Genomic DNA, 19,513 nt, shown 5'->3' on the forward strand with positions numbered 1-19,513 from the left:
GTAGCCACAGCATCAGTGTTCCTTTATCATACTTAGTTTTGAGAGTCTGCATCTTACCCAAGAATAACAAACAGTTAGAGCAGAGAGAAAGTCTCTGTGGCAAAGCAATTTTCAGTGCTGTGATATTAGTTTTATTGTGTGAATATAGATTAGGGATAAAAAGGCGGTAATATTGCCTTTTTGCTGGATTATTTTTACGAGTCTAATAACCCTCTTTATTAGTTCCATAGACGGACAATAAATAGCCCATTTTGTGGGGAAAAAGTAAAGTTCAATCAGATGGAAAACATGCAAACCTTTTACAGAAAGAACCCAGGGCCAGATTTGAACCTTTCCACCTTCTTGTTTTCAGGAGATAGTGCTAACTACAAGACCACTAATTCGAGATTTTGACCAATTAGGATCTCTAGGTGGCACACGACAACTGCAACCCATCCGCACCGGGTTGCAAATCCAACAATATTTTTTTTTGGAACTAAACGGCATATTGTTTATATCTCATCCATTGAAAATTCCCTTCAAATGCGATGAATCCTGACACATTCAGATTTGTCCACCAGATGGACCTGTTGCACAAAGTAAGAATTTTGCTGATTCGCCGGTCCTCGGGAAATTGCACAGGTATCATAAAAAAAATTTGCCTCGGGCCAAGATATGATGATACTACCTGAGGACAGCTCCATATATTTTCCCCTCCATCCTTTGAAATTCCTGTTTGCTTTTCTGCAATCCTGCAGGTTTCTAATCCTGTAAGAGTCAGGTCTGTGTGGACATGCGCTGCTGCTCCTCTGCAAATACCGAGCATCCGCAGCTGCTTCAGGATGCCCCCCCCCCCCTGCAACTCCCACAGAGACTTAAATGGCATTTGATTGCGAACAAAATGCAATATATTAGTCCAGTGCTTCTGTTTTATTTCCATAGTGACCTTTCTGGGCGATCCCCAGCACCTCCTCTTTGCGACAACCTACGCCGCGCTAATCAGCATAATGAATTCATCTGGCGTGCCAGGCTTAATGGAATCAGCTGCTTGTAATGGAGCAAGAAAATATGTAGCAAGAAGAAATAAATGTGACCGAGATTAAATGCCGTAGGTGAGGAGACTGACAGAGAGACAGGCTGACGGGAACGGAACCCAGCGGTATATAGATCATCTGACTAATAAGGCAGCGAAACAGACGAAGAATCATAATTCCTTTCCTTTTTCTTTTTTTTTTTTTTGACTGAGAGACAGCATGAAATGACAGATGCGGGCAAATAAAAGGAGGGGATTGTGAAGCAGAGCCATCTGTTTTTTTGTTTTTTTTTTAGCCGTGTGTTTGTGTGTGTGTTCGTGTGTTTCTTTCCTTTGCCATGTGTGCATGATTTGTGTATGTTTCCACATTAATGAGCAGACTAGAGATTTTCATTAAGGCCCCATTAGTAGTTTCTTTTCCCTCCAGGCTCCAATTTACTATACTGCACTCTCACTCAGCCGTCTGATGCAATAAGCACAGTCAGAGAATGGCAATGGACATGGCTCACTCTCGCAGAAGTTGCACCGCTGAGCGGCCGTCCGGGCCGTCGCAAACAACAGAACAAAACGAAACAAAAACAAAAAAATTACAGAAACAGAGAAAGACTCTTGAACTTTAAGCATCACATTCTGAATGCAGACACGGACGTGGAAGGTGGACGGAGAGGCTCCGCGGTGGCGAGCATAGGGGAAATATTTACAAATCAAAGTGCCTTCGTCTGTCTTGTTTGGTCGGCAGCTTGAAGTCTGGCACGGCGATCGAGCCCTTGGTCTGAGGGTTTTTTTTTGACTGACAGCTGTGCACTAGCTTGGCTCTCCTCCAAGGACCGCTGGCAAGCCAGACGTGCCACGAAACCGGATCTTTCAACAAAAAACACGCCGGCAGCGCGGTTGTATTCCAGCAGATTTTTTTTTTTTTTTTTTTTCATTTTTTAATCACAGCGAGGGGTGATTTTCAGTCTTGGTTTGTCCATTCCAGCCCAGACCACAGACAGACATGATGGGGGGAGGACAAAAAAAACAACAAAAAGTGAGTGGCAATCTGAAAGTGGCTAAAAATAACAAGCTGGTTGTGTGTGGCAGGGGGTTTACAGCCTCTGGTGGAGGTCGCTTTTATCACAGTGTATTAGAGGGCAGCGGCTTTACATAAAACACTGGAGCCACCTCCACATCACCCCAGAACCCTTAAAAATACATGGGAGAAAGTCGGGGGTGAGGAGGGCGGCAAAGCTGCACTCAGGTTTAACAAGCCTCCGTGGGGTGCTCGGTGCTCTGCGTCTCACCTCCATCCTGCCATGACCTCATTTGCCGCATAATTCTCCTCCGCACGTCGTCAAACCGAGTTGTTAGCAGGCCAAAAGAAGTAAACTGAGAGGCAAATTGTCAGCACAGATTGTTAAAAATTAAACACCGTGATTTTTTTTTTTCTTTTGGTCTCCCCTTCCAGAGTATTTAAGACAAGAAAGAACCCAAGGGAAGTTGAAGAAACAAAGTGCGTAAAAATGAAAACTTGGTGACTCTGTAGCGGATGACGACGCTTCCTGGTGGCCTGTTGAGATAAAACACGGCTGGAAAGACGCGTTATCTGCGAACGAAGAAAAAAAAAAAAAAAAAGACGTCCCGTCCCAATGTAGCTCTTCACGACGATGTTCGTCACACAAACCCAAACCCAGATACCGCAGGAAGATTTCAGGGAACGCCGGCTGTCTTAGGAGGTTGTCTAGACACGCCTGACGTTTTGATCAGAGGCTTCACTCCGTCAAAGCCGACTGCACCGTGTGGGGATTAGGATGGATCCCACCGCTTGCATCGGCATTGTTGAGTGCCCACACAATGCCATGCCCAGATTCCTGCTGTAACATGCAGAACTATCGCAGAGCGCGCTTTTTTTTTCTTTTTTTTTTGAGAGGGAGAGCTAAGAGTGCCGAAATCAGATAAAAACATCCAAGAACGACTTTAGGAACATGGTGCCTGCAAACCCTCGAGGCAAACTGGATCTCACGGGAAAAGATGTAAAAATGATTGTTTAGCCCTTGCTTTTGCACACTGTAACAGTTTTCTTTCCTCTGAAATTCTATTTAAATTCTTTTTCAGTAACAAGAGAGAAAGGGAGGGATTTCTAAAATACCTTTTTTTTTTTTTAACCTTAGAAAGCATCTCTGAACCATTGACATGTCAAAGCAGCATTAAAGGGGTGTTTTTGTTGTTATTCTACTAAAACACAGAAATTTATTAAGATCTAAATCCATAGGATCATCCTCTGAATGGACAGAACGCTTATATTTCACTAATAAGGGAAAACATTGCCACAAAAATAACAAAACAAAAACAATTTGCACTTCGAGGATGGTAGTTGGTCATGCTCGAGGCGCTACCGGTGTACTGAGACCGATGTGAATTTATTTTCTTTCCGCAACCCTAGTCACTTCATGTGTACCATGAGATAAACTGTGAAGAGGCGGGACACGGTTGTAAGTGTTTAGACGTTGCAAAGAGTCCGGCCGTGAGGCAGGCGGCAGCAGGCGAACGCTATCAGGAGAAGTCATGAGGCTATGACGGATTACAACCGCTTCCTCTTCTCGCTCAGGTTCGGAGTCACTCACAAGAATACGGGATCAAACGACAGCGACGGCAGCACACAAGGGTGTGTATTCAAAAATAAAACACAAACATTGTACCGCAGTTTTGTCTTTTTGTTTTTTTTTCACGAAGTTGAATTTACCAGCATAATGAAAGTGTCCTGCGGGGGATCAAAACAAAGCGGAGGAGTGGGAATATTAAGAGTGTCTCTCAAGGCCAGATTTAGGGATGACTGCACATAATGAAGACTGGAAGTTCGAAGCAGAGCCGTCCTGTCCTTGGTACAGCGTTGGAGTCAAAAGTACAGAGAACAACACATTCTGCGCTCCAGTCTGAAGACTATCAGACCTCCACTCAGGCCAAGTAATCGCTCAGTCGGTCTCAGATCAAAGAAGCAGCATTAATCGGTCTTACAGCAGCTCCTCTTGGGAGAGGAGGAAAAAAAGGATATTAGTGCAAGCCGTGTATCAGCGTTTGAGAGTGCAAATAAGGCTCAAGCACAACCGGGCTGCCGCCGATGTTGATGCACCTACAAATCCATTATCACCCCCTGACTAGGAGGCAGCGATTTCAGAGCTGTGCGTATATCACCTGAAAATTCAGCAGTCTCACCTGCCTGCCAAGAAAACAGCGAAGGCAGGGAGGGGAGCGGCTGCTTCACGCGTATGTTTGAAAAGGAGCCCGCAGCCTGCGAAAGACGAGTGAGATGCACGTGATGGGTTTGTTAAAAATAGTTGTGGAGTGAAACGTTGAAAAGGAATAAAACAAAGCAATGACAGAAGATGATTTACCATTGTCTGCGAGTCATTTGAATAATATGGGCATGGCAGCTGTGAGTAGAACATTCAGGGGATTCATCAAGGCTCTTTGAATTAGGAACGGTAGAATTCCGGTAGAATGTAAATAGTGAAAAACTGGAAGGAAATGAAAAGCGAGTGGGATTGTTTTCAGTGCGTTGCCGCGTTGACCTTTTTAATGCAATGCACAGATCAAAGATGAGTCACCGCTGATGTAAAAATATGTCAGTGAAAGCGCACGGTAGCGGGGGCCTATTTAGGATGCATTTATAAAATGACTGATGCGTAGCATACATGGAACCACAGTCAAACCTGTTGCTGTCAGGGACTAAAAGAAAAAAAACAAGAAGGATGACAACTGGGCCCATGAGGTGTTTGTTTAACTTTTCTCATTTAGCCAAAAGGGTTTTGAATCAGCCCCCATCAAAGCCATCCATCAGTCCTTCTCACTTCGACAGATTTCCACTGATACCGCATGTGGTAAAGCGAAGAAAATAGACAGCGAGGAACGCACAAGAGAGACTTGGAAAAAAAAAAAGCCTCAATGAAAATGAGAAAAACCTTCAAGATGGCGTTTTAAACAAACACAGTCTGTGCACAGGCGACGTGCCAGGTGTCTTTGTAAATTACAATATGCACATTGTTGGAAAGTATTAAGTGAACCTTGTTCTCATTGTTAAGGAGACGCCTGATTAGATGCAGTTATCACTGCTAAAGCGAGACTGTAACTCCACCACTGATGCACATACATCGTTGTTCACAGTGATCTAAATCAATCTGTTTATATTTCTTTATCTCTGTCTGTTTTCTATTTCCTCTGCAAATTGTTTTGGACTGAATTTTCCACTTACCAAACTGTTTACTGACACGACCGCCGAAAGGGGTGGGAGTGTCAGTGACTGCACAGAAACACGCCGGCATCCAAGTGAACGTTGCCATCAAACCTCAAGGCTCTGAATGATGCATGACTGATATCTAAATGTGTTTATGTCGGGTGTGACATTCACATTAAGATAACGGCGGGAGGAAGGTACTGGCGGTGCAAACAGGAGAGACCAAAACAAGCCCGCCAATAGTTTACAGTGTTGAGGTGAAAAAAAACAAAAAACAAGCTGGACTGACTTGAAAGTCCAGATTAAAAACTAATGAAAAAAACAAACTAAATTAAATAAAAACCTACAAAGGAACCAGATTGTACGATCAGATTAAACCCAGTAAGGCAAAATTGCTTGTCTGGTGTTAACAATTTCTCCCAGGACTTTATACGAGTGCTGAAATTGCTTTTATGGGACTCGAGGGAAGCTGTAGAAATAATTATTATATATAAAAAAAAAACATCAATAAAATAATAAAAAAAAAACATACTTAGACTCATTCTAACGTGACAAATTTGAATCCTTTATTTGCTTGGACAAACGCCTCTTTCAGGGTGGTTCCCCAGACAGAACAGTTATAGACTAGTGAGTTCTTCGTCAAAGTATTCAGGTCTACGATTCATTGATGGAAGGATCCAAATGCTGTGCACAGAATACAAAGGATGAATGCAATATCCTTGGTGCAAAATTCTATGCATCACTGTGGTGCGCATCGTTTAGCATATCACCGTCACCTGCGAATTGCAAAACTTGTGCGGCAAAACTGGCCAGATGTCGTTTTTTTTCTCTCTCCTAGGAGCCTCTCCACCTTGCCAGCAGCCACATCCTTCCATATCACCACTTCTTTCCACACTCAGTGTTTGACAGGGTGCTGGAATCTATCCCAGCTGTCCTTGGTGAAGGCGGGGCTCCATCCCGGATGAGTTGCCATTTTATTGAGTCGCACCGAGAGACAATCACATCATAGGAGAATTTAGAGTTGTCAGTCAGCCTAATGAGCGAGTCTTTGCACCGTGGGAGGAGGCCAGAGTGCCCGGACAGAACCCACACAGACACAGGGAGAAGGTGCAAAGTCCATGCGGAGAGCCTCCAGGGTGGGAATCGAAAAAGCAACCTTCCTGCTACGAGGCGACAGCACCAAAACGGCTAAAACTGGAGGCCCCTTTATGAAAAAAGCACTGAAAATGGTTCACCATCATGCTATATACTGCTATATGGCCAGACTTTAAATAGAGCTTGACACTTTCACGCACACTTCTCCTTGAGCTATGTTGACAGAGCGCGCTAGCCAGGAAGACATTGCTCATAATTTGGAAATTTGCAGAAAAACAAACAAACAAACAAACAAAAACAAAAATAAAAGCAAAACTTCCCACTGTGTCTTATTCCCCAGCGTATGCGCACCAAATGTTGAACAGCTAATTAGCGGTGACGCTCGCCTCCTCGCAGACCACTTCTCCGGAAGACATTTGTGTAACAGACAACGATAGCAACTCCGCCAATGTTAGCAATCAGCGGAACAAAGATTGCCACTCCAAAACTGCTCACGATAAATGATGTTTGACGTAGGGAATAGAAAAAAGGCAAGAAATGAGATGCAGTGGAAATAAACACACCTGTCACTTCAAAAGGCAACACAGGATCCAAATCTATTGGATGCAACGCACACGTTACTACTTGATCAATGGCGCTTATGCTGAGACGTACAATCACTGTCTTAGCTGACATGCCGCGAGCGCCTAGAGGAAATGATGTGTGCAAGGCTTTGCACGCACATCTCCTTAATTTTTTTTTTTTTTTTTTGCTCAACACTTGTGTCACCTTGAGCACATTCAGACCCCAATTTCTGGTTGAAGTGTGAATTGGCAGCCGGGAGAGAAGCAGCGGGAGAAGCAGCAGCAGCAGCGTACATTCGTCTTTCCAGGGGATAATCCCTCGCTGACCAATCGGCTTTTTCCAGGAAAAATTGTTCAACTTCTGTATTCAGATGATGTGCACAGACAGTAAAGAGTGAGATCATTCGTTTCTTGGAAAAGGCAAACTCTCTTCTCAGAAGGGACGCGTCTTCACAGGGAAGAAAATTCTTACCAAAACTCAACTTCCCCTTTTTTTTTTTTCACATAACAAGAGGATGACAAAACATTCTACATTCTGGTTGCAGACTCATTTTTGACCTCTGACTTCCAAGAAAACCACTCTATCCTCAGAAGGCTTGACAGCGAATGCCTTTTCGGCACGGCTGCTGCGAGTTGATAATTCCGCCATCCTGCTTCTGGATGGTCGCTATCTTGTAGATGTTGGAAAGGGAAATCACTCTTTTTTTACTGCTCTGGGATTGGCCCCCGACAGAGACGGATTACTCGACTGAGGTGTGAGGGGTCTTTACTAATTCAGTTTGCCTCAATGTCACAGCCAGCAGACTGAAGATGAGGGCCTCTCGCGCTGCTCGCCTCGTGCCGCAGCCACGGACCAGCAGCCCCCCCCAGCGTCCAATTTTTCGGCCCATTCATGTCAATGGAGCTGCTCTCCCAGCGCATATGCCGATAAAGTTCACCATTTTGAAATGGCTTGCTGGTTACCGCCGCATTCTGTGGCCCATAGAGCATTGCGCAGTCGAGCCGCTTCCCATTATGCCCTTGTTAACACACGTAGTGCATCAGGACGCATCAGCCAATCAGAACGAGCCAAGAACAGCAGCACGAACGATGCCGTGATGTCACAATGTAGCTCTTTTCAGGTGATTTTAAGGCCTTAATAATTATTTCTAAAGATTAAAAGTCCACGACTAAAAGAATCTGTGATAGAGAGATTTACTATGATCTGCGCTTCAGGTCAGAGGTGTCCTGTCAACCATTTTACAGGTATTTCTTTTCATATAGAAGTCTGCCACATGGGGTTTTTGGCAGCAGTACCTCGAGTGGCCACTGGAAAAATAATGGCTGCACAGCCACATTGCCGGTTCTTACAGTACATCGATGCCATGGACGCAGGGTTTCGCGTGCAGTCGGCTGCAGAGCGACCACCGACCTCCTCCCTCTTACAGCCTCCATCCTGCTCTTTGTTTGTGTGTTTGTTTACTTTAATACACACAGGTGTTTTTGCCATTGGATTGCGCGCAGGCTGTGACTTTCGAGCCAATCGCAATGCAAACTTTGATGGCAGCCAGCTCACCCGTCTGTGCCGCTGGGGCTGCTGCAGATGCGCCACCTGCAGATGCGCTGCGCCAACACCGTCTCTGATCCCTGCGAGACACAGGTGGCGTCCCGCCATCACACTCCCCCCCCCCCCCCCCCCCCGCACCCCCTGGCAGTTTTTCAGGGAAAAGTATCACTGCACGCCACAGTTTTCATGAATGCATCACTGGCAAGATTTAGGCCATTTTAGTGGGGCGGGGAAAGGGTCACGTCGACCTTCTGGAGTTTTAGGCACTTTTTTTTCCCCCATTCGTTTCCATCACTGCACTTTAGTGATATAGCGGAAACAAACACAGGCTTCGATTCGTGTCTGCTGGAGGGAGTGGGGCGAGTCGGCAGGGCGTTTTGAGCAACAGAGGAAAGGTTCAACCGCGACTGTCATTAAGGGATTGGTAACCTGCCTTTAGCCACCTCCCGTTCCACCACTTACAGCGCAGTACCCATTAAGTCCATCAGAGGGCTCTTGCCTGTGTTTATAGAAGAGGGGCACAACAACACGCCAAAGCTGCAAAAGTTGCATGTTTTTGTTCAGTACGTTCAGCGAAGTTCTGGCCGTGGAAGTAACATGGTGTGCATCGGAAGCATGTCGTGGAGACTGCTCATGTGTTTGTGCAGCGCTGCCGTCTATGTACATCTGGCTTTTACTTGCACCTCTGATACTTGGCTCCAACCAATTTGTCTTTGATTTACCTAACACTAGCCTTAACCAAGGACCATGGTTAGAACAAGAAAGGAAAACAGGTCAAAAATTGCCACAGATCCTGTTCTGTTTGCAAGGACACGCAGGCCGAACGGAGACAGCACCTTTATTTGTTTGTGGCGTCGGCCTCCGTGCAACAACAACTTCTCTGGAACGCATCACTTTTGCACTGACGACAGTGCAAAAGCTGAGCAACACCGCAAGATCGTCATTCCAAACTCTGATGCCACCCAGTCTGAAGTGCAGACCTCTACTGTCAACATGCCACTGATGCAAACTCACGTGTTACTGCTAGATGCATGTTGTTCAGTTGAATGTGTTGGTGGGAAAAAAAACAACAACAACCCGTTAGCCAGTTCTTTTTTTGTCCCCCAAAGCACAGCGCAATTAGAATCAGATGCGCTGCAGGAGTTCATAACGTGCTCAATTTACTGACAGTTGGCAGAGCTGAAACGGCCAGCGGAGAAAGGGAGCGCTGCAGGATTGTGGAAAATGTGATCTGATTGACTGAAGCGCTCGTAGATAATCAAAAAACTCGCATGCGGGCAAAGAGTTCCTTGGAGGGGAACGGAGCCGTTCATTTTAGGAAAACATTAAAAAGCATTACAGTGTTTGTCAGTTCGGGGGAACCGAAATTGGCACCGGGGCCTCGGTAGGTGCAGGTTATTATTTAAAGTCGCAACCTTTTGCAAAAAAAAACAAGGTGGGTTTGTGTAGAAATGCTAATGGCTTATAAACAGAGATTCAGGAATAACAGGTCACAGCTGCTTACGGCGTAAAATTGCAAAATAGCGCAACAGCGGTGCATGAATGCATTTTGCCAAAAAGCACCGTGTCTCTGTGCTCACTTCTTCAGCGAAACAGATTCTTTTTTCTTTTTTTTCCCCCCAGGAATGACACGCTCTGTTAGCTTTGGTCTCACTTTAACGCTAACTTTTCGACCTGACATCCTTTTGTGTTTGCAGAGCTAATTGCTTCTGCGAGTGACCCGCTGCTGAACTTTGGTATTTAACGTGGGCCCGAGTGAAAGGCCTTGTGTCGCTGACCACGAGCAAGACAAAGTAAATGGATCGAGATTTAATTACAATTTTGCTTCCGCAGATTCATTAGTGTTGTCCCGTTCCTGTTTGCACAGCGCAAACGGTGAAGTGCCAGGTTGGCTCGTCACACATATTCTAAGGGTGTTCAGATACATGACTTAGAAGCCGGAAGGTCGGATGTCCATAACACAGAAAAACAGAATGCACAGGACTCAACCAAAACAAGGAAAGCGGCCCCCTGCCATACTCTGACATGGTCTGTCCCACACACCTGTGGCACCTTGGCCTAATTACTGCTCCTTTATCAGGGAGTCTTCAGTCACAGCACTGTTTGCAACCTTGAGAAGAGCAACTGCAAAATCAGGTAACTGTAAATTGTACAATAAAAACATTGCTGCCACAGCTGGGGTGAACATAAATAAATGTTTGCAAAAAAAAAAAAGAGTTTTGAACTGTAGGTGTAATCATCAAGTGCTGTGCTCGAGGACGACTGCCCTGAAAAAGTGTTTCCCAGCTAAACTTTGCAGCCATTTTATACTCTGCACCCTGTGTATTGACTATCTGCCTCTTGACTATGCTCCTGCCGAGTACGTTTTCAGGATTCTAAATTGCGGCAGGAAGGAAAGTTTTAACAAGGAAATGGCGAAAACCCAGCAATTCGATTAGCAGATGATTGGATTGACAGAGTTTCAAGATGGGAAGAGTCACCTTCTCTGTCAGACTGCAGTGAGAAAGGGTGATGAGAAGAAGCTGGGGAAAAAAGCAGCTTGGCATACATAATCCCAAAATGTCAATTTGTCCAAAATTCATTCAGTGCATCAGCCATTGAGAAAAATTAACCCCAGTACACCTTTCTTGGATTAAGAATAAAGGCTAAAATTGCTTTTCACAGTGGGCTTTCACTCATTTAATTTTTTTGGGGGGGAACACGTTTCCATTGGGCTTCTGTTGATCATCACGCACCTGTTAAAGGGCACCGTTATTTTGGTACTGCCGCGCTGTGCTGCAGAGGCTTGAACCAGAGGGCAGGGCGGAGGAAGTGCTCCTTCAAACAAAAGCATTTATTTTTACCCCGGAAAAGCCCAATTAGAAAAGGCAGATGGGTTTTGCAGGTGGTGCAGTGTTACACCGAGGTTGCCTCACATCATGAAATTCCACCCCCCCCCCACCCCCCCTCTCCCAAAAAAAACCCCAAAACAAACATGCAAGAATGCAGTTGGCGACTCCAAATTGAGTGTTGTAGATGGTTGCTGGTCTCTTTGCGTTGGCCCTTTGATATAGCCATTTGTCCAAGGTGCATGTTGCCTTCGCCCATAGATGCCCAATAGCCTCCTGCAACGCTTGGTGTGGAATAAGTGGTGATGGAAAATTAATGGATATGAATTTGAAAAGCAGTTTGCAGTAAAACTACAAACGTTCAGGGCCATAGTCGTGGTTGACAGTGTCGCCTCGCAGCGAGAAGGTTGTAGGCTGGATCCTTGGGCCTTTCTTTTTGGGTTCTCTCCAGGTATTCCAGCGTCTTCCCTCAGTTGAAAAACATGCATTTGAGGAGAACTGGGGCAGCAAACGGTCGTTTGTCTTTTTAAGCGGCGCTGCGTTAAACCCTGACTGCCTGCTGGCAAAATGCAGCGAATGAATGAAAGAATACAAACGTAAGCCTTGTCAATTGAAGAAACTCCACATAAAGGGGGGAAAAAAAAAAACTCTGAATGTGCTGGGGGGAAAAAAAATCTTATGAGTTTTGGACAAATGATGGATGACTGTGCCAAGGTGAGGTGACTCCATCTTGAAACTGCCGCCTCGACACCACAGCTTCATTTTCTGGTTTGAACCTTTTCTATAGTCAGAGTTCAGAGAACTTTTAAACGGTTTTAATGTGTATTTGCTCTCTACAAATCAACATTCTGACTAATGTCCAAATTTGGACAATCTGCATGATTTGCCACGTGAAGTGCCCATCACATCTTGAGAGGTCACACGTCACAGCAGCACTGTTCTTTCTGTGCGCAGGGACTTCGGAGGGCTTGGCGGCAGCCTCTGGACTCCGCAGGATGCATTCCACGGAATCAACTTATTCAGCGAGCGCCGCCCGACACGGTGACTGGCGGCGTGAGGGGAGGGGGGGGGGGGGGCGGCGGCGGCCGACTCTGCTGACGTCTTTCGGGAAAAAAGGGGGGGAACTTCGGTGGACTGTCGGGATCTTCTCCTCCTCGCCGGCTGCCGCGCACCTGACCAATCGCCTGTGTGCGTTGTGTGACAGCCTCATTTTGAATGCGCCGATGCTCTCTGTGGTTCGATGTGCCACAGTAGTAGCTGGTGTCTACGCGTGAGTGAGTGAGAGCGTGCGTGCGTGTCGGTGTGAATGTGCGCTCCTGGAATAGGAGCCAGAGGAAGAAGACGAAGGAGGAGGAGGAGGAGGAGGAGGAGGAGAAGGTGGATAGATAGAGGGGGGATCATCGCTCTGCTCCGGGGTGAAGCGGTTAGATAGCCTGCGAGGGATCGATCAGCACTTCTCGCGCCCTCTGTGGATCGGACCTGGGGGGTGTGTGTGCGCGTGCGTGTGCTTCTGACCAGTGGATGTGATGCCCATATATATCATCGACCGCAAATTGACCGACACATCTGGTAAGTCGATCACGTTTCCGCGAGCGCTTTCTCGCGCCGCCGTGCCGTACGCACGCGCCGCTCGCCTCTGTGTATGTGTGTGTGTGTGTGTGTGTGTGTGTGTGTGTGTGTGTGTGTGTGTGTGTGCGCGCGCGCGCGCGAGTGCGAGAAGGTGCAGCATGCGCGAGTTGACCATGCCAGCCAGTCCGCCCCCCTCAGCCCCCGCCCCTCAGCTCTTTCGGATTCCCGGCGTGCAACAGGAGATGGAGAGTGACACGAATCTCAGCGCGTCTCACTTGTCATCCGTCTATGTGCACTGCAGCCGAGCGTCGGGGATCACAGTGGTCTGGCTGTGGTGGTGCTGTTGGGTTTGAACACCTTGTCGTTGCTGCTGTTGTTTGATACAATCAGATACCCACCACCACCAAAGAACCCAGTGTTTGTGACCCTTCTGGTGTCCTGGGATTGTCTAAAATTCTAAAGTTATGTCCCCGCTCAAATAAGTTCAGCTTGGGACCGCATCTCCTGCAGGGGATCGAGTGGCTCCCTCAGAGTGGTTCCTGAAGGTAACAGACCCCCAACGCACGCACGCACGCACACACGCACACACTGACCCCCCCGTCCTTCCCCAATGCAGCTATAGGACCACTGTTGAAAATCATGTCCCAGAGACGGTGTTATTTTAAGTTGAAGTAGGCCACATTCCTCCCCTTCTTCAAACTCAATTACGGACGTGACACTTTCATGGCTCGTATTCATGTAGGTTGTAAAAGAAAGAAAAAAAAGAAAAAGTGTGTGAGTTGCAGGAGTGTTTTTTAGGCCTCATGGTGAATGATGGGTTTAATTTTGGGGGCGGGGTGGGAGGTGACGACTGAGACGTCATGGCAACTTTTCCAAGTGTTTTGTGTACATCACGATGGAAACGGTCTGCACTGGTCCAGGGTTGTTGTTTTGATTTGTTGTTGAAGCTTTTTGCTGCTGCAGCTTCTGATGATGAACTCTGAGTGCATTAAAATGAGGAGCTCTGTTGCCATTGCCAAGGCCTTCCGGTTCAAACCTCGTGATCCACTGCAAGTGGGTTAGGGTTAGGGGGGGGGGGCGAGGGCGCGAGACTCACCTGGGTCAGACAGAGAGCGCTTGCCGCCTGTAAAGCCAAGTTAGGTGGGGGAGAAAGCACGAAATGTGTCCGGAGGACGAGGCGATTTAAACTCATCACGCCTCGCGCGCGCCTCGCGGGAGTCGCCGGAGGATTTAGGACTCGTCGGTGTTCCACTCTGTTTTTTACTGCTCTCTCACTCTCTCCCAACAACCCTCGGACGACCCCCCCCCCCCCCCCCCCACCACCACCAGCACGCCTCATTTTGAACATTGCTCCACTCGCTCTTTATGTCCCACTTTCCCTTTAAATACATTTCGCAGGCGTTTCATTTCGTCGCAACGTGCCGGGGATCATAGTAAATAAATACTGTGCGGACCCGTGTAGCAGGTTTTATTGGACCCGCGGGACTGAACGTCGCACAGATGCCCCCCCCCCGCTGAGAAAATTAAAAATAACAAAATGCACATTTTGAAAGTTTGCGCGCTCGTCCCGCGGCGTGGAGGCGCAGGGACAAACCTACAAACTCCGGCCATTTCTCACCGCTTCCACTCTCTCGTTCCTCCTCTCCCGCCGTTCCTGCCACCGTCGTCTTTTCTTAAAATTCACGACGTGCACTGCCAGCCGCGCGCCCCCGTGGTGGAGTTTCCGTGGAGCAGCTTGTTGGGACCTGCGGTCGCTTGTGCGCGCGGCGCTAGCGGGCCAATTATCTAAGGCCCAGATAATGACTGTAAACACAGGGGGGAGTTTACTGTACTTGTGGGCTATTGTTTAGTCCTGACGAGGACTGGTGACGTCCGCCAGCAGGACCGCGGCTGTGATGAGTGCGCGCGCGCGTGCAGTGCGTACGCTCGGCAGTGTGTTCGGCAGGGAGCTGCGCAGACTTTGTCCTTGGGGTCGGGCCGCGCTCGTCTCGTCTCATCTCAGCCCAGCCAGTGAGATTCAGAGAGACCCACCCATCTCGCACAGGCGCTTCCTGCCTTATTAAAGTGTGTGCGAGAGCATGACAGTAGAGCAGTGAGTGTGTGTGTGTGTGTGTGTTTGAGTGAGTGAGTGAGTGAGTGTGTGTCTAGCCAGGAGGGGGGGATTAAGGCTTAATTGGCTGGAGAGATAGACTTGACTACTTGTTACATGAACTTTGTAAAGTTCTCACTCGGCCCCTCGAGAGGAGAGCGGCCGCGCTGAGTGAGGAGCGCAGGAAAAAGGTCTCCCCCCTCCCCTCCTCCGGTTCCCCTCAGAAGTCTCTCTCTCTTTTTTTACCCTTTTTTTTTTTTTTTTTTTTTGTTGTTGTTGTTGTTCGTGTTTTGTCCGCAGTGTGCAGGCCACCAGAGGGTAAGAACGATCATTGCTTCACCTTCTAGAAAAATGGGTTAAAAACGATCTCTATCCCCTCTCCCGCATGTGTCTTTTGTCTCTCGCAGCCCTGTGCGTTTCTCGCGCTTTCAGCGACAGCATTTGCTCGGTTACCTTTGCACTGTTGGTGTCAAAACTGATGGGAAACTTTTGGATTTCCCCCTGTTTCAAATTTCCGTGCATTTAAAGGAGCCCCAGAGGGGCGGACCGTTGGCATATGTGCTCGGTGGAAAAGATTGTATTATTCAATACTTTGAATTGTAACTGACAGGGCTTAAACTATGCATTTAAGTTTTGTTTTTTTTTGTTTTTTTGAAGCCAAAGGCACATTATTTTTTGACTGCTAAAGCTGTCGTGCTACTTTGAGTCTTTAAAAAAAGAACATACCATTGATAACGGCTATTAGGTTGGCATTCTAAATGGGCAGCTGCAACTGAAGGATACTTTATTTTTATTCATTTCTTCTTTTTTCTTTCTTTCTTTTTTTTTTTTTTTTTTCTTTTACAAATATCATAGATGGCTGCCATAAAACAAAGGCAGCATATGCCAGTGTAGGTCAGCCAGTGCAATACCCCACTGACCCCCTCCTGCCACTGAAATACAATACAGGCTGTTGCTTATCTGCGCCGCAGCATCGTGAGCACAATCATAAAACCAAACGTTCCCTGCCTTTCATGTGTCGTGTCGGCCCGCCGGCCGCACGTGTTGACCCTCCCAGGTGAGTGCGCTTGCTCACAATTGTTTTACATTCACAGATGCGTGCCAGTGATCATTGCCTGCGACGTGTGGGCGGCAGGGAATGAAAGACATTAAATTGCCACGCTGGACTTTAGTTGACTTGGTCGAGGTCAGATAAACAAACGCCGCCGCTGCTCTCTGGTGGCTGTTGCTTCCTCGTTCGGTCACGTTGAGCTGCGCACAAAGCCGGGATGTGAAAAGTGTTTGCCACCTTAAGCAGGAGCTTTGAAAACAAAAAAAGTGGAAAGCATAAAAAACATCATATTTTTTTAGTTTTAAAAAGCCTGTTAGCAGCTCTGATGTTTGAGAAAAGCTGCTTCTGAAACATTAATTTTTGCGTCTTGGTGACTGAGGAGGATGAAATAATCCGAGTCGGTTAGCGTTTACTTTTCCTCATAAAAATAAATAAAAGAAACAAACTTGCTACCTGCCTGCTGCTTTCCTTCTAATGCGCCTGGCGAAGCCCAAGAGGCTGATGCGGCTAACAAGTGCCTTGATTCGCAACATTTCTCTCTGACTGGGGCTTTTCAATGCGCTGATAAAGAGAAACAATTTAACATTCCTCTTCATTCTCAAGGACGAAAAACAGCATTATCTGCTTCACTGATTATTTGTACTCATTTATCAGCCCATTACATTTTAAAAAAAAAAAACCCAAAGACCTCTTTCAACTGATCTAGATGAATAGGAACAAGGAAGTTGACCCCTACTTTTAGTTCAAGGTATTATTCACATTCAGCTTTAATAATGTTTTGTTTTTTGGTTCGCTCACGACTCTGAAAACCACAGTGACAAATGTGAAATAATCTCGCGACCTCCAGAGCGACTGTCTCTCCCTGAGTCGACGTCCCCGTTTGCGCTCCTCAGGTGAGCTGACAGGCCTGCATCTAGCGCCTGAAGGAAGAGACCCGAGAATGACGGAGACAACTGCGCCCAAGTCGGCCAAGAAGCCACGCTGGACCTCCCTGGAGATCTGCCTCATCGCCATTGTCTCCTTGCTTTTCATCATCATCGTCGCTCTCGTCATCCTCTTCGCCACACAGAAGACAGGTGAGTGCTGCTGATGAAAGGACCCCGGGGTGGGGTGGGGTGGATTGAAGAGCGTCAACGCTGAGTCCAACGGGGGTTTTTTTTTTTTTGTTTTTTTTTTCCTGCGAGAGCCTCCTCGGTCTGAGGAAACGGCATCCTGTGATCAAAACGCTATTTTTAGGAGCCACTCAGCGTGGAAGGCGCGCTTTTGTTTACCTGAGCGCCACAATGCTGAGTGAACCCGCTCCGTGCGCACATGTAATCGGCCATCAGTCCCAGGCCCGGTCCTTGGTTAATGGTAGGCGTGGAGTGGCGTGCCGAGGAGGAGCCTTTTTGTTCAGGTGCTTGGAAGACGCTTTTAAAGCAGAGTGCAAAAGTACAACCACTTAGCCGGAAAGAAGAATGCTGTGTTTGCGAGGATCCTTCAAAGACTTCGCTTTGTTTGCGGGGATCTCGTCGTATGGCGAGTGCTGCACAGTGTGATCCATTAATTTTCACCTTTCGCTCGTTTTACAGCTTGCTGTAAATGTGAAAGATGTCTTTTTTTAATTAATTAATTTGTTGTTGTTGAAAGGATCCAGTGGAGCCTGAACGGGATCAGCAGGGTTGTCTAATTATTAGCGTCCGTCATGGTGCTTTGTAAGCTTTTCCTGCTTAAAATTACTGAACCAGCACATATCTTGAGTAGTGTGTTTACAATGTTGTCCTACGTGTTTGTTTGATTTATTTATTTATTTATTTTTTAAATCAACCATCAACAAACCAAGCAATAACAGATGAGCCTGATGTGAAGGAAGTGCCAAAGACCAGTTTGGCATCATTATGGGCAATAAACTTGAGAAGCTAAGGTTGAGTATGCGGATTAATTATTGACAACAGAGTCGTGACATTTCGTGGGTCAGGCTGATGGAAAAATTGCTGATGAAAAGCCATTTAACAAAAAAAAAAAAAGAGTAACTGCCTCTTGCACTAATTGTTGAGGAAAAAGAAAAAGTCAAATTGGGCAGAATTGGCCAGCGTCTGACTTTTAATGTGGCCTCACAGGATGTCAGGCGGAGATTTTTTGGAGATAACATCCTGATTATTACTAATAGAAATTTCAATTCCTGCAGTGGAAATCGATACTGTTAAATCCTCATCAACGCAATGTGCGATTATTATTTTCTGGATTCCTGTGATGGATGAATGTGTAAGCTGCCATGTCAGGAAGAAAAAAAAAAACCCAAGCCTGTGTAAACGGCTTCGTGTGCGTCTGCCTGCGACTGTTTTTTTCTTTCGAGGACCGAACTTGCATTCTCAGTCTGTGCGTTGACATGTGACGCCCCAAGCTGGTCACATCAGGGCATAAATCACTGGTTCCCCGTGCGGCGAGCCCTGTGTTTTAAGTGCCGGATTGAGGTTTAACAGAGAGGTTTGCGCCTAATTATTCCCTGCAGAGTGGAGGCCGCATTCTTAAGCAGTTTAGGAAAAGTGTTTGAAAGACGGGAGGGGCGGTGCGGGTGATGAAAAGGGAAAGAGGGTGGAGGAAATTAGGAGTTGACGGTATGACTAATGACTTCCAAAATAATCCCACTGAGTAATGATTTGTTTTGCAATTTCCTGTAGATGAAATCTGCACCACGGCCGACTGCACACGGTCAGGTAAGCTCCGCGCCTCTCTTTTCTTTCCTTATTGTCTCATTCCTCACAAAAATTTAATTTTTTTCTAAGACGGACAGAATTGGGAGGTTGGGGGGGGGGGGGGCAGAGATTGCTGCAGAGGTGGATTGATTTAAGACACACTAGCAGAAAATGTACTTCCCCCCCCACTGTGAAAGTGTCCCCCCCCCCTGCGCTCGGCCTGAAACTCTCAATAAACGGAGCAGGAGAGACGGCGGCAATGTGTTGCAGAGGATTATTGGTTTTTTTGGATCAGCTCTGAGAGGCGGCGCAGGAGGAGTTGGGGGAAATTCTAAACAGACATCAAGCAGGCGTCCGCAGCTTGGGCAATTCCGTCCACGTTGCCAGCACGAGTCAACACGGTTATGTTTTCGAGTCTGGCTTCTAGATATTTGGCCACGCGCTGGTTGTTTTTGCTAAGCGCGATGTAACTTTTTCGGACATAGAAGAATAGTGATGACTCTCGCCGTGTGCTAACACTTTAGTATTCCTGCCGTCCAGACGCTGCTGATCAATCAAGGAACAGTTCAAAAGAAAACATTCTATTTTCCCGAAGTACCGGCATCTAAATCAAAATTTCCCATCTTGCAGCATATGCTAATTCCCCTTCCGTTCAGATTTATTTGGGAAACTAATGTCCCAATTCAGTCACTCACTTGACAGGCAGCCTCATCACTACACATCTCTTAGCAGCCTCATGTAATTTAATTGTGGCTCTAAAAAAAAGGACACATTTGCCAGCCCCAATGCAGAGTTGCACCCAGTTGCAGCCATTGTCATTAAACAAAATATTCACGTGTTCCAGAATTCTTTTCATGTTTTAATGGCAGAATTTG

The 19,513-nt window shown here is 46.8% G+C and overlaps 1 protein-coding gene across 3 annotated transcripts in view; it reads left to right on the plus strand.

The window, feature by feature from the left end:
* Positions 1 to 12,211: 12,211 nt before the first annotated feature.
* The window catches only part of LOC142895323 (neprilysin-like), a 32,464-nt gene continuing 25,162 nt past the window's right edge, over positions 12,212 to 19,513 (plus strand). The window contains exons 1-4 of one of the 3 annotated variants that reach the window (XM_076036262.1): positions 14,857 to 15,103; positions 15,213 to 15,230; positions 16,857 to 17,039; positions 18,624 to 18,659. In XM_076036262.1, the coding sequence (XP_075892377.1) occupies positions 16,904 to 17,039; positions 18,624 to 18,659 (172 nt within the window). In that variant the 5' untranslated portion in view covers positions 14,857 to 15,103; positions 15,213 to 15,230; positions 16,857 to 16,903. Of the gene's footprint in view, positions 12,296 to 12,330; positions 12,824 to 14,856; positions 15,104 to 15,212; positions 15,231 to 16,856; positions 17,040 to 18,623; positions 18,660 to 19,513 lie in introns of those variants that run through there. The other 2 variants (XM_076036260.1, XM_076036261.1) reach the window with 2 other exon arrangements.

Source organism: Nelusetta ayraudi, unplaced genomic scaffold (assembly GCF_046127955.1).
Source record: "Nelusetta ayraudi isolate G7.1 ecotype Tasmania unplaced genomic scaffold, CSIRO-AGI_Nayr_v1 ptg000048l, whole genome shotgun sequence".
Lineage (NCBI taxonomy): Eukaryota > Metazoa > Chordata > Actinopteri > Tetraodontiformes > Monacanthidae > Nelusetta > Nelusetta ayraudi.